Raw genomic sequence first — 14,108 nt, forward strand, 5'->3', positions numbered from 1 at the left:
GCAACAGTCCTTGCAGAACAAAGCTCCCCCAAGACCAAAGGCAGGCGTCTCGAGGGCCCCTCTGTGCACAGGGACTTCATTGCCAGGCATGGGCTGAGCCTGCTAGTTCCCTTGTGCCAGCACGGACCTTGTGCATACTCACGTGCTTATCTTCGCAGCTCCTATTTGTTGACTACCTGGTGTCTGGGGTTGAATTGTGTCACCCTTATCTTCGCAGCTCCTATTTGTTGACTACCTGGTGTCTGGGGTTGAATTGTGTCACCCTGAACAGATATTTGTAGTCCTAACCCCTGGTACTTGTAAATGTGACCTTATTTGAAAATAGAGTCTTTGCAGATGCAATCAAGTTAAGATGAGGTCTGTAATCCAATATGACCGGTGTCCTTATCAGCAGAGGGAAACTGGGGCACAGACACAGACACACGGGGAGATGCCATGTGCTGACAGGTGCAGAGGCTCAGCTGCAAGTCACGGACTGCCAAGGAGCTGGCCACTCCCAGAAGCTAGGAAGATGCAAGGAATGACTCTCCCCCACAGATTTCAGGAGCTTGGACCTGCAGACTCACTGGCTTGGTCTCTAACACGGAGGCAATAAGTACAGTCTTCAGCCACCCACTTTGTGGTTTTTTGTTATAGGGCCCTAGCAAACTAATGAACCCCCCTGACACGTGCCCCACAGTGCGCTGAACATCTCACGTATGAAAGGTATGCACACGTCCTGGGGAAAAGACTGGAGGAAGGGGAGACTCCTCCACCCCGAGGCCCTCCGAGGAAGGAAGCAGGTCCTAGGCCCATCATATGGGGCTGGACCCCTCCTGACCCCAAACCCTGGCTCTATGGCTGCCTTGGGGCAAATGACTGGCTGCAAGCCTGGATCCAGATCCCTGGGAACCCCTAAGCATAGGACTATGGAGCCTCGTTAGAGGTAACTTAAAATAAAAATAACACTGACCATAATTTTAGTTTTCAAAATGACATCAAGTTTACTCATATGCTTTCGTTAAGAGGTCACAGGGGTTTCTGTGTGTGCGACCTGGATGTGGGCTTATCCAGCCCTGGGTCTGGGGGGGATTATGCTGAAGAGCCATATAAGTTAGGAGCTGGCTAACTGGAACTCTGGAAAATATGGGAGGGGGAGGTGCTGGCCTCAGAGGGCCCCATGGTGCCCAGGCTGCAGTCCCTCACATCCAGCCTCTACCCCAGCCCACACATATTCTAGATGGACCTTGTACCTCGCACCTTCCTCAAGCCTGGAGAGGCTTCCTGGGGACCCTGTCTCCCTTTGGCGTTTGACTCAGGATCTCTGACCCTTAGGCCTCGAGGGGGCACAGGAGAGAGGCACAGGGACACTGGGGAGCCCAAGGTGCTAAGTTAGTGTTTGGTGAATGTATGGGCCAAAGTCCACTGATGGCTTGTGAATGCAGCCTCACATGCTGGGGGTCCCGCATGCTGGGGGATTCTTGGACCCCCGGAATGGTGGATTGTGGATGGTGGGTTGTGAAAGTGGGGGTAGAATCCAATTTCCTGCCTCTCTGGGAACTTGAGGCTCACATTTTGGACTCTGGAGATGCTTTTCATTTTCGCACCCTATGATATAAACAAGAATAATCTAGATCCCTACACATTACCTCCTTTAATCTTCAGGATAATCCTAGGAGAGGCACTATTATTGTTGTCATTTCCCAAATGAGGAAACGGAGGCATAGAGAAGTCAAATGACTTTCCCGAGGTCACCCAGCCAGACCTCCGGATGGGAAGCATCATGAGAGCACTGTCTGGATGCTGGGCCAGTGCACAGTCACCATGATGGGGACCCCGCTGTGCCCCTGTCATTCATAGGACCCACTCTGCAGGAGGCCTGGCTGCCACTTGGAGACTGTGGTATCATGTGTTCCATTGACGGGCTTCCACGTGTGCAACCATTGTATGACTTATTCATGTCAGAATGAAGGTCCCAGGTTGCTGACAGGTGCAAAGTTGGCTGGACTTCTTACAGCTCACCTTCTCTGGAGGGCCCCAACTTTGCAGTTCTTTCCCTTCCAGCATCTTTCTTACCTATCAGAACTCCCCTTCCCACCTCCGGGGGAGCCAGCAGCCCAATTCTTTAAGGAGCCGCCAGAGGGCGCTGCCCGCAGAGAAATGGGAGAATCTCCCCCAGGCCTGAGCCTGGAGGCAGTTGAGCTATTCTTCACCTGGGTGAACTTTCACTGTTGAAAGTCACCCAAACTCAAGCAAAAGCTGGTGTTCAGAATTGGGTGTGGTTATTTCACTGTGGCCAGGGAACCCTGGTTAATGCTTGAGGCCCTTTTCTCGCAATGAGGACAAAAGGGAAATAGAAGTAACAAAATGATGTTAGTTAAACAGTACAACGTTTCAGTTCTGTAAGAGAAATAAATGCTGGGAATCTACACAGCATACTTCCTATAGCTACTCGTACTGTATACTAAATGTATAGTAAAGAGGGTAACTCTTACGGTAAGTGTTCTTATCCTATGCCAGGGCCCACACATACACAAGTGATAATGATAATAAAGAGGGCGGGAAGAAACTTCTAGAGTGATGGATATGTTCATGGTATAGATTATGATGATGGTCTCATGGGTGTATACTTAGCCCCACACTCTCGAGTTGTATATAGTAAATACGTACAGCTTTTTTGAGTCAGCAAATATATATCTTTCTTTTAAAAAAACCACCTTATTGGGGCATGTATATACTATAGTATATAGATAGATATGTATAATATATATGTATAAATACATATGTATGCATAAATATATGCTATATGTATGTATACGTGTGTATTTGTGTGTGCATATACATGTTACATGTATGTGTGTGTGTATGGTATATGTGTGTGTATATACAAACATATACTCCCTGAGTACTTTTCCATTCAAAAGAGGAAAAAGAAGAAAAAGAAACAAAATGACTCTGGCAGTGTGAAAGAGGCCCATCCTCTGGAGTACGGCTTTCTGGGAAGCCAGGCAGAGGGCTGGTTACGGCGACGGCTTTGAGCCCGGTGGACCCAGATGAGAGTCTGGACCCTGACACTCCCTACCTGGGTGGCCTCAGGCAGACCAGCCTCTCTGCACCTCACTGCTCCTATCTGTAGCACGGCAGTGGCCGCCACGCAAGGTGGGAGGATGCTGTCAGGATTAGTGGGCTAGGCCATGGAAAGCCCCCAGAGCCCTTTTCAGATTTGAGGTGGTTCATGGCCAGCCCTTGTGTGTGTGTGTGTCGGGGTGGGGGGCGTGGGGGAAATCTCCATACTCTCTCTAAAGTATTTCCTGCACGTCACCCCACACCTCTGCCCCTTCGCAAGAGGTTCCCCCACCTCAGCTTTGTCCTGGAAGCTGGACTTCCCCTTCCCTTGGAGCCCTAGGAGTAAAGCCAGCGCTGAGCCCTTCAAACCCCCACACCCGGAGGCCCCCGGTGCCGGTACCTGGGGGGACAGCCTATGTTGGACTTGGGCCCATCCGTTCAGCAAACATGAACTCAGCACCTTGGGCTTCCAGGGGTCGCTGGGCTCTCTTCCCTGCGCACTGGGGGCAAGGAGGAAGGTCTACAGGCCCCAGGGACACACTGAATCAAGGGCCCAAGGCCTCTCCCAGCTTCAGGAAGGTGCGAGGTAAGCCCTTCTAGAACGTGTGCGGCCGGCGGTAGAGCGCTGGCGAGGGGCACGAGAGAGCGCAGCCTGAGGCCGCGGGGACTTCAAGCCGCCCGCCACACCCAGGCCACGGCCCCAGCGGAGGAGGAGGGGCGCCGCCTGCGCCCTCGGGCTTCGGAGCCAGGCCGGCTGGCGACGCAAGCGCAGCACAGCGCCTGGTGACTGGGGACCGGAAGGCCCCCCTGCGGGTGACCCGGAAGGCGGCGGGAGGCGGGGTCTGAGCGGGGCGGGGGGTGGGGAGACCCTGCGCCGGGCGGGGCCAGAGAACCGCGGGCCTGGGTCTCCTCCGCGCTGCGGACCGCGTCCCCGCAGGTGAAGGGCTCAGGGCGCAGGCGCGGCACGGGTGAGGCGGGGCACCCAAGGCGTGGTGCGGGGAGGCCTGCGGAGCCGCCCCACGTCGCTAGGGTGTTCATTTGCCACATGAAGACACTGAGGCACGGAGAGGCTGACGTCACGCCAAAAGTAAGCGGCAGCAGCGGCCCAGCTGGGGTCAGAACCCGCAGCTGCGCTCAGGGCCCTGCAACCAGCGCCGCGCCGCATAGTGACCCTGGGTGTGTGTATGACCTCCCCAGGTACCCACATGTGTGCGCCCTCCGCAGTAACCCCGGGGTGTGTGCCACCCTCCTCGGGGTCCCAGGCGCGTGGGTGGGGCGGCAGGGGTTACATATGCAGGACAGAGTCCTGGAGGGATGCCCGGTGAGTCAGCACCCCCGGGCTCCCCTGCAGGGTAAGTTAGAGATGACCAGGGATGGGGGTTAAGGATCTGGGAGGGGAGCATTCCTTTGCTGGGGACTGGTAGCTTCTTTACCTTTAGAAGACGAAGCAGGGAGACTCTGAGGGGTTGCAGAGTGACCTGTTTATGGGCCCCTGGGTGGGGAAGGTGGCCCTGCCAGGGCCTATGGCAGAGAGAAGGCAGTACCAGCTTAGCTTTGCCTCTGTGGCTGCAGGAAGGTGGTTCAGGGGGGCTCGCTCTTTTGATTTCTCAAGAGAAATCAGAAATCAGATGTATGTGAAATCTGATTTTCAAATACTAGCAACAGTTCAGTCTTAAAATGTCTGTGGGCTCATCTGACAGTGCTGGTGGGGTCCACGTGAGACCTTCGCACTGGGGCCTACAGAGCTGGGAAGACAAGGCTTACAAGAGCCAGTCCACACAGTGGAATTTTATAAATTCCAGCAGAAAAGCAGAAAGATGGCAGGTGAGCAAGATCACCCTGACTCCTTAAGAAGCTCTGCTTTTGTTTTTTTTCTTTTTTCTTTTCTTTTCTTTTTTAAACAGAGTGCATAGAGGTCTGTGTTAGCTTTGAAGCCTTCCTCTCCCAGCTCTCTCACAATCTGGTCCATCTCAAAAAGCCGGGCTGCACTCTCAGGGATGGGCTCACGTCCCTCTTCCCCAGAACCTTGCTGTCATCAGCAGACCAGCCTGGTGGTGCAAGAAACCAGGGCTGCAAGTTGGCATTTGCCTTCTCTTTGGATGGCAGATGGGCTTTCTGTGACCAGAGCCCGTGTTGTGGACAAATCTGATTCTGAAATAGGTGTGATATGGGGAGGGGAGGCCCCGTTCCCACCCTCTGAGGTCTGTCCCCATCAGAGTACTCTTCCTCCCTCCTCCCTCCTTACTGGCGTCCTTGTTGCTTACAGACAAAGGCAAGCTTACAGTGGGAGGAGAAGCAGGACTGGCTTCCTTGCTCACTCTGGCAAGCCCGGAGAAGTCAGGAGGCTGGGGTTTTTAGCAAGGACTCAGGAGATGGGGTGACAAACCTTCCTTCCACAAGAGTGAACTGATGCTCTGACANTAATGCTCTGATGTCTAAAATGATTCTCACAAGGAAATTAAACCCGGTTTGTCTTGGAGTGAGGCAGCCACAATGCCACCTCTTCCTGTGGTGTGGAGCTGTTGAACCTGGCCAGAGGTGGGCCACGTCGTCCCCTGCCCTCCCACACACCGCGACCCCTGCTGGCCCTCCAGTCTGCAGAGCCCTGGGCTCCTGCCTTGTGCTGGGCAGCCTGGGCTGAGTGGAGGTTGCAAGTAGCCTTTGCAGGATGATGCTTTATTAGCCCCGGTGGGTTTATAGGAAGTCATTCAGAGCAAGTGAGAAGCTAGGATTTTAAATGCAAAATAGAGTATGAAGTGGCTGTGTCCTGCCTACTTGCCCTGCATTTTCTTGTTATGCAGAAAGTGTTTCCAGGGTGCAGGTCCATAATCCTGCAGAAACCCTGTTTTAGGAGTGGTGTCTGGGCAGAGTGCCCTGGCCAGGAAGCCCGCCGTGCAGACCATGCTTGGGGTCTTCATGTGCCTGGAAATGGGGAGCTCACTACAGCATATAGAGGGGCCTTCCCAGGACTGAGCTTTGACTCCCCTTTTCCCAGCATAGCTGACAGATAGAAAGCTGCATATAAACCAGATATAAGCTATATGATGATTAGATGTTTTACAGAAGGACTGTTAGTGTTAGAAAGGTTTTGCCGTGAAATTAATTCCTTTGGTTAGCAATATTAGAAATAAATTAGTATTTGAAAGAAAACTCATTTGCATAGCTTCACAGAATCATGGCTACTGGATAAATCAAGTCACACCCTCCATCCCTTCATTTTTTAGTGATTTCTGCCATGTGCAGTCCCTTTGCTGTTAGAAAGCTATTTTACTATTGTGATCTTTGTAGACAAGTCTTGACCCTCACATGGGCACTTTTCCAGGGTGGAGGGGCGGCGTGGACTCTGTCTGCGAGGGGCTGCTGGTAGTGAGCAAAGGTGTGGGAAGCTCGGAGGTGTGTTGGAAGGTCCAGGACACATGGGGCCAGAGTGGGGGCAGGCACCCCTGACTCCTCCAGTCCCTTGAGCACCCCTGCAGGGCCTGTCCCTCCATCGCCTCTACACCCCACTTGGTCAAACAGACACATTGGGGAGGCTTGTTTGCACTTTCTGAACTCGAGCACCAAGAAGCAGATGTCCGATGTCTGGGTCATGCTCTCGTAGAGTCTTGCTGTCCGAGGTGGGGTTAGAGACCAGCTGGAGCTTGTCCCCACGTAAAATCTCAGTCCACGCCTGCGGGCTGCATTTCCCAAGGTCATCAGTGATTCTGTGCACTTGTGGAGAACCACGGATCTCAGAACACGGCAGGGGCCAGAGCACAGGACACCCCTTACCTCTGCTGGGACGGCAGAGAGGTCCTGAACCCTGACTGTGGTGATCCAGCAGACCCAGAGATTCGTTCTAGGGGCTCAGAGTCTCTCCCGGGATGGGGAGGGTGATGTTACATGACAGGCTGGTTCTGGATTCTCCTTGGGTCAGAAAGAAATGTACCCAAGAGTTACTGAGCAACAAGCTCTGCCCCAAGCTTTGTCAAGTTCCTTTAGGGACTGCTTGCATGAAAAGCAGAGTGATGGAAGGAAGTGCCCTTAGAGTCTTGGGTCCAGCCGAGGCCAGAAGGAGAAGCATCAGCTTGTGGCCACTTTGATTTTAATTCTGGGGCCTGTCAGGTGGCCCATCCGTGTTGGGGTCTCCATGCCCACTGACCCTGGGGCAGAGTCCACCCTGCCCTTGCCCTACCTGCCTGTCAGTTTCCCACCAGTGCAGCAAACAGTTTCCTGACCTCAGAGAATTGTTCTAAGGTCATTGTTCTAAAGGTCCATCTGTCTGTCTATCAGAAGAGATGCAAAGCCCTGGAATTGTGTGGTTTAGTTTACTCTCTGGTTGTCCCATCTTACTGTTCCTCCTTAGGGTCAACCTGTCCTGACTTTACCATCCCCCCATGCAGAACTGGACGGGCTTTAGGAGTGGCTGCTGATAGAAAAGCCAGTGGTTGTCTCAGCAACAGAATATTCGTTTAGAGCCAACATGTATGTGGGCCGCAGTGTTCCAGACTCAAACCAGGTACTTACATCCATTCTGCCCAGACCTTTCTAGAATCCAGCTTGTAGGTGGTTTGTCTCATTTTACAGGTGAGGACTCTGACGCTCTGCTCAGGGTCACAGGCAGGCAGGGGTGGGCGCAAGGCCAGTGTGGTCATGGAGTCAGGACTTGCCCCCTTTCTGGCTTGGCATGAGCTCCGTTCCCTGTCCCACGACAGAGGATGGAGGCTGGGACGTTCTGCTCTCCGCCAGGCTCTGTGCCCTGGGGAGGCCTGAGGCAGCAGGAAAGGCGCAGACTCAAGAGAGGGCACGTTTGCCTCACTAGTGATGACCCGCGGGAGCCTGAGGCCGGGCCTGCTCCGTAACCCGTCACAAATCAGAAGCGAAGCAGAGGGCAAGGAAGACCTTCCCTCCCTTCTGCGGATTGTGTTGCTTATGAACTAAATGCTTCCCGGCTTCGTCGGTGACAAGGACCCAACCACAGGGCAGGTGCCGTCTGTCCCGCGTACGGCAGAGCTCCGTTCTCTACATGAGGACTGTTCCTCGGAACTCCAGCCAGAGTAACATTTGCGTCCAGATACTCTGACGGTCATTAAAACTCTCCCTTTGAAATGCTTCCTTTGAGGTTCAACAAGATGCCCATCATGGTGGATGACGTCATGAGGCTGCTCGGCTCCATCGCTGAGGAGAGGAAAATGAAGGCAGCCGTCAAGCACTCTGGGAAGGGTGCGCTGATCACAGGAGCTGTGGCCTTCATCGGTGGTCTGGTCGGAGGACCACCCGGAATAGCTGCGGGTAAGTGCAAGCTCGCAGGTACAGCCAGCTCGGGGGTGTTGTAACAAAGGCCTTTGAAACCACAGAGACCTCATAGAAGTCTCTGTCCTGTGGGAGACGTTGGTTGAGTTGAGGTTGCTTCTGTGACATGATTTGTGTCCCTAATTCATCCTACTGAAAACACAGGCTTCTGAGCGTGAAGGTCTCGCAAATGCAGGGCTTTCCGGCAAATTGCATCCGTGTCATGCAGACCTGGAGGGCGCCTCTCCCCTCAGCGATGTGTCCGGGCATCTGAAGATGAAAGGGTGTCCTGGGTCCCTTGGATGGTCTCCTTCCCCCATCACCATTACAGGTCACTGCAGAAGGGAACCAGGGAGGAAGCTGGGTTTGCTGAGCACCCCCTAGGAGCAGACGCTGTCTGGCCATTTTACATGAGCTCATTCAGAGCGACTCCCCATTCTGAAAGCAAACAGTCTCAGGCAGAAAAAGCCCAAATATCCTAGAGGGGTCGTCCCTGCCCCCCGCTTTTGCCACCTGCTTCTACTTGACAGCCAGTTTCCAGCAATGAATGGAGGTTTGGCCGACTTTCCCATCATTCTTGGAGCCAGGAAGGGTTGCTTCCTCTGGCTACGGAGCAGGAAGGGTTCCCGTGTGGTCTGACCCATGGGTCAGGGCTGCTGCGTGGGCCTCACTTGAGGAGGGGCTGGATTAGTTCTCCCAGGAGGTGCCTCAGATGGACCCTGCAACACAGGGAGCTTTGCCGCATGGTCGGCCGCACTGGGCTCAGAGCATCACTGGACGCCGCTCTGTGCGGGCAGCCTGTGCTGGTGACGGTGGAGAGCTCCCGGTCCAGCCTGCAGTCCTTCCACGAGCGGTGACGGCCTGTCTGCCCAGGTTGGCTTCTGTTTCCGGCTCCCGGCATGGCTTCCTGCTCTGCTCTGTGTTTCTGTGGCAGGACTGGCACACAGGGACATTCCATGACGCTGAGGTCTCACAGGGGAGTAAGTCGGCGTGTGGGGGCCCCAGACCGTCCACCTGTCCGTGTCCCTTTCCAACGTGTGAATGAATGAGTCCTGACTTCAGCTTCTCACCATCCAAGCAGCGGCCAGTGAGGGAGGAGACAAGGCCATTGCCTCCTTCCTCAGTGACAGTCTGCATCTTTGTCCCCCCCCATCTAAGGTGCTCAGGGGAGGGCTTGATGGGATCCTGTATCATACAGCTGTTCCCAGATGCCATTGTGGGGGCATGTGTTTGATCTGGGTTGTGTCAGCGCTGGTAGAGAACACGATGTCTGCCAGGAGAACCGGGTGCTCGCTACTTGCAGCCCGTAGTCGTGGGCGGGAACATCATTTTACCCAGAAAACGAAGGAATTTTCCCTTCTCCAAAGAGTGAGTAATTTGCTGGTCAATATTCCTGGCGACTTTTTGCATTAAATGCTGCTCTAAATCAAATCTTGCAGTTCTCCTAACGGTTTAGTGCAGATGAGGGCAACTCTCGGCTCTAACACTTCACGGGTGTCGTGGGAACAGTTCAGTGAAACTTGTAAATGACTGGTTTTCCCTCCCCGAATCCTCCCTGCTTTTGGAGCGGAGGGGAAGGGTGGCCAGGGGCAGTGTTCAGCCTCCAGGGCCCGATGCTGGCCTGGGCTCAGCCCCAGAGGAGCTGTGTGCTTCCAGATGCCTCCACACCCGTCTTCCGGAGAGGGTGCAGGCTTTGCTGCCTGTCGGCGGGGTCCAGCCCACATCCGGTTCTCTCTGCCTGGGATCTGTTCTCTCAGATAAACCTTTTATTCAGGAATAGTAGTAGAATTACAGACAAGCTGGCGAGACCACGCAGAGAACTCCCGTGTATCCCTCACCGCTTCTGTTCCCCTGACATTACCATTTTGTGTTACTAGGTGCCCTTGTCAAAGTAAGAAACCAACACTGATGCGTCACTACTAACTGGTCTCCAGGCTTTATTTGTACTTTGCCAGTTTTTGCATTACTGATGTGTTCCTGTCCCAGAATCCAGCTCAAGCTATCACAGTGCATTTAATCCTCATGCCTGCGTCGTCTCCCCGGGTCTGTGACAGCTGCTCGGACTTCGCTTGCTTTCATGGCCTGGGTAGCTTTGAGGAGTACTGGGCAGGTATTTGTAGAGTGCCTCTCCGTTTGGGTCTGCCTGAGCGCTTTCTCGTGCTTAGCCCGGGGTTAGGGACCTTTGGAAAGCTTACTGAGGACACAGGTGGACGTGTGTCTCATAGCACCATTCCAGGGACGTGTGACATCCACAGGCCTCGCTGGCGATGTCCACCTTGATCACCTGGTTAAGGTGCTCTGTGCCAGCTTTCTCCACTGTGACGTTAGTGTCCCACTTTCCACGCTCTGCTCTTTCGGAGAGAGTCACTAAGTCCAGCCAGGCTGCATCTATTCATATCTGATCATCGGTATTTAAAGCTCGAACTTTTTAGGGGTGCCCATGTGGTTCAGTCATTTAAGCATCTGCCTTCAACTCAGGTTGTGATCTCAGGGTCCTGGGATCGAGACCCTCATTGGGTGCCCTGGTTGGCGGGGAGCCTGCTTCTCTCTCTCCCCTACTCGTGCTCTCTCTCTCTCAAATAAATAAAAATCTTTTAAAATTTTTGTTTTAAACATCATGGGACTTTTTTCAGGATACAGATCTGGCATTCCGAGTGGTAGCAGTGGGCAGGCGAGGGGTGCCACCGCCCCTTAGACAGGGACCCAGCTCTCCGTCACCCACGGGCTCACTCAGCCCTCTTCCCTCCTCTCACCCTTCTGCCTGCCCCCTGAAGTCCCTTGAGTTTGAGACCCCTGCCCCAGGGCACCTTCCTGTGGCCAACCTGGACCCACCTGGTCAGATAGAACTTTCCATTGACATAGGGCTTCAAGTCCCAACATCACGCACCTTACATTTGATCATAAATTTACCTTTAATAATAACGGTTACGCCTTTTCGGGGTCACAGGAAGAGAAGTATTGAGGAAGTTGTATTTGTAGTTACCATCATAGAGCTCTGCAGGGCTGGCAGGAGAAACCCTTGCTTCGGAGTCAAGGTTTCCTCCTCTGTCCCCAGGGTGCTTTAGCCAAATGATTTCACTGGAAATTTCCAAAAGTTCGGGGGCAAAGAGCGTGTTATGGAGACAACTCAGCCTCACCACTGAGATGATTCCCGTTGAAAACGCACTTGCATGTCCGCTCTCTGCTTTACGAGGAGAGCGTGTGTGGGAAGCAGGAAACCTGCAGGCCCTGGAGACGATTCCCGTTAGCACAGCTGTGTGGCGGGAGAGGGTTCGCGCTGCATCTGTGAGTGCAGAGCTCAGGGAAGGCACGTTGGGGTGTCAATATCTGAGTCAAATGAACTGAAGACCCCATAAACCCTTGCCCCCCCACAAGGTGGGGTGGAGCGGGCACGAAGCCGAGCCCGGTCCGGCCCACGCGGGACTGTGCCCACTCATCACGGCGGTGGACGTGCTCCCAGCAAGAGCACTAATCGAACCAACTAACTGAACCTTCCTTGTTTTCTAGGGGGGGCTGTGGGGGGTCTGTTAGGTGCATGGATGACAAGCGGACAGTTCAAGCCGATTCCTCAGATCATAATGGAGCTGCCGCCCGCTGAACAGCAAAAGCTCTTTAATGAGGTCACCGCCATCGTCAGGCACCTGGAGTGGACGGACGCTGTGCAGCTGACCACACTGGTCATGGGCAGTGAGGCCCTGAAGCAGCAGCTGCTGGCCCTGCTGGTGAACTACGTCACCAAGGAGCTCCGGGCCGAAGTTCGGTATGATGACTAGGTGGCCCCCCCCGGGCAGTGGGGGTGTCATTGAGATGATTCTCCAGACTCCCAGAAGGGGTCACAGGAGTGGGGGAAGCCCCACATCCTCAGTGCTTTACCTTAAATGGCGTGAAATCTGCCGGAGAGGCCACTACTGGGCTGTATCATGTTCTGGAAATTATTTATGAAGACGCTGTGTTTGGGGTCGTGTGCGCTAGTAACGCGCAGTGACAACACTTTCGCTGGGAGGCTGGTGAAAAGCGAAGCTGTGCCTGCCGCAGACATGGGGTGACAGCTTGCTGAACCCACCGTCACTTGTATGGGACCCAAGCGGGAGGCCCTCGTGTTCCGTCTCCTCACCTGTGAGGACGAGCCCTGTCCCAAGCACCTGTTACAGGACTGGTTCCCCGCCTGGGGCCCAGGGTCTCAGGACCTGAGAGCTGGCCCATGCCGGAATCATGTTTACCTCTTCCTGTGCCCCTTCCCTGACCAGTGACTCTGAGCGGCCCCATGGAGGGGCAATCAGTCGCCTGTTGAGTGAAGCCACAAGCATCCAGGCCCCCAGCCCTCCTCTACTCAGCACACCTGGCTCTCACCCTCCCAGGTGTTCCTCTCCCCATTGGACAAGTCGTGGTAGTTCTTGAGTTTTGCTTTTTAAATTAAATACTTCCAGCGAAGAAATTGCTCTTTGTGAAGTGGTGGGATCTAAGCAATGTGTCCACCCCGAATTTCCCCAATACTGTATTCACTTTGCTTTCGGAAACGTAACTGGACTAGGTGTCATCAAATTGCAATAAATGTTTTGTGAACAGGACTTTTCTCACATGTTTTGTATAAAAGCATCTCTGACACCCAGGGTCGTACACACAGCGCAAAACGGAGGGTTCTAGATTTGTGGCTTTCAAGAATGACAGAAGCCTCCCAAGACCAGTGTCTGAGACCTGACTGTCCAGGTTTCCTGCTTTGGCCCCTCTGTGCTGCCAGTGTGTGTGCGCTGCCCCAAGCCTCCCCTAGCACCCAGGAGTGCCCTCCAGTCCCCAGGCCCTGGGGCAGGGCAACAACTTAGGGCTCTCACTGATGGAAAACACAGGTCTCCCTGGGGGTATGGAAGGAGAGTTGGTATTCTGACAGCTCTATGTATGTAATGAAAACTTGAGGATGAATTAGAACCCATGCTGATTAAGGCCAGGGGAGGGACTTCAGTGGACATCAGGGCAGGACCTCCGAACTAGGACCCCGTGTCCCCTGGGTCTGGGAGAATTGGGCCCAACACATGAACAATGAATGGATGAGCCTTCCCCCAGCTCCCCAGTCACCTATGAGAACTCATGGACACTGGGTACTAGTTCAGAGGTCCTGCAGTGATGTCCCCTGAAGTCCCTCCTCTCGCCTGCCTGCCTTTATTCCTGGGAAAAACCCCAACCCAACTCCTGAGCAGTTTTGGGTCAGATGGAGCAGGCCTTGCTGAGTAAAGCCACCCTGGACCAGCTGGGTCCTGGGGTGACTGTGATGGCCGCTGGGCCCAAGAGGGCAGGCGAGATCTGGAGTCCTGTCTCCCCCAGGAGGTGAAAGCACTTTCCTGGTTTTCCCCTCAGGTTCTCCTCTTGCCTCCTGTGGTTTTAGTATTCTTACTTCTGGGTCTCCTTGGCAAAAATCTTCGTTTATTTATTTCTGAATAGGTAATACCAGCCTGGTACTTAGAAGCCTCCAGATGATACAGTGGAAAGGCAGGGCTTCCTCCAGCATGAACTCGGTCCCAAGCCCCTCCCCAGAGACAGCCACTGTACCAATTTCATGTGCCTTCCTTAACTTGGTTTTTTAAACAGTCTTTGAAAACAATTCATTTCCTTTTATTTCTCAGTGTGTATTGATGAAAGCATAGAAAAATCCAGAAAAGGATAGTGAAACCACAATAAATTTTACCACCCAGAAAATCACGCTTAACATATTTGTTATGTTTTGTGCAAACATTTAATGCTATGTAGGTGCATTTCCAATATATTTACATTCTTCCTGTTTAGACCTCTTTGAACGCTTT

The 14,108-nt window shown here is 53.6% G+C and overlaps 1 protein-coding gene across 6 annotated transcripts; it reads left to right on the forward strand.

Moving 5' to 3' along the window:
- The first annotated feature begins 3,872 nt into the window (after positions 1 to 3,872).
- On the forward strand, positions 3,873 to 12,884 carry C12H19orf12 (chromosome 12 C19orf12 homolog). Of its 6 annotated transcripts, none has more exons than XM_034638113.1 (4): positions 3,877 to 4,132; positions 7,391 to 7,543; positions 8,147 to 8,316; positions 11,824 to 12,884. In XM_034638113.1, exons 2-4 carry the CDS (start codon positions 7,512 to 7,514, stop codon positions 12,087 to 12,089), a joined length of 468 nt encoding a protein of 155 aa, XP_034494004.1. In that variant the 5' UTR covers positions 3,877 to 4,132; positions 7,391 to 7,511; the 3' UTR covers positions 12,090 to 12,884. The 6 variants fall into 6 exon arrangements, with proteins under 6 accessions (XP_034494009.1, XP_034494004.1, XP_034494005.1 ...); XM_034638114.1 differs by having other exon boundaries at positions 7,428 to 7,543; XM_034638115.1 differs by having other exon boundaries at positions 3,882 to 3,982.
- Positions 12,885 to 14,108: the final 1,224 nt, after the last annotated feature.

This window comes from Ailuropoda melanoleuca, chromosome 12 (assembly GCF_002007445.2).
Source record: "Ailuropoda melanoleuca isolate Jingjing chromosome 12, ASM200744v2, whole genome shotgun sequence".
Classification (NCBI taxonomy): Eukaryota; Metazoa; Chordata; class Mammalia; order Carnivora; family Ursidae; genus Ailuropoda; species Ailuropoda melanoleuca.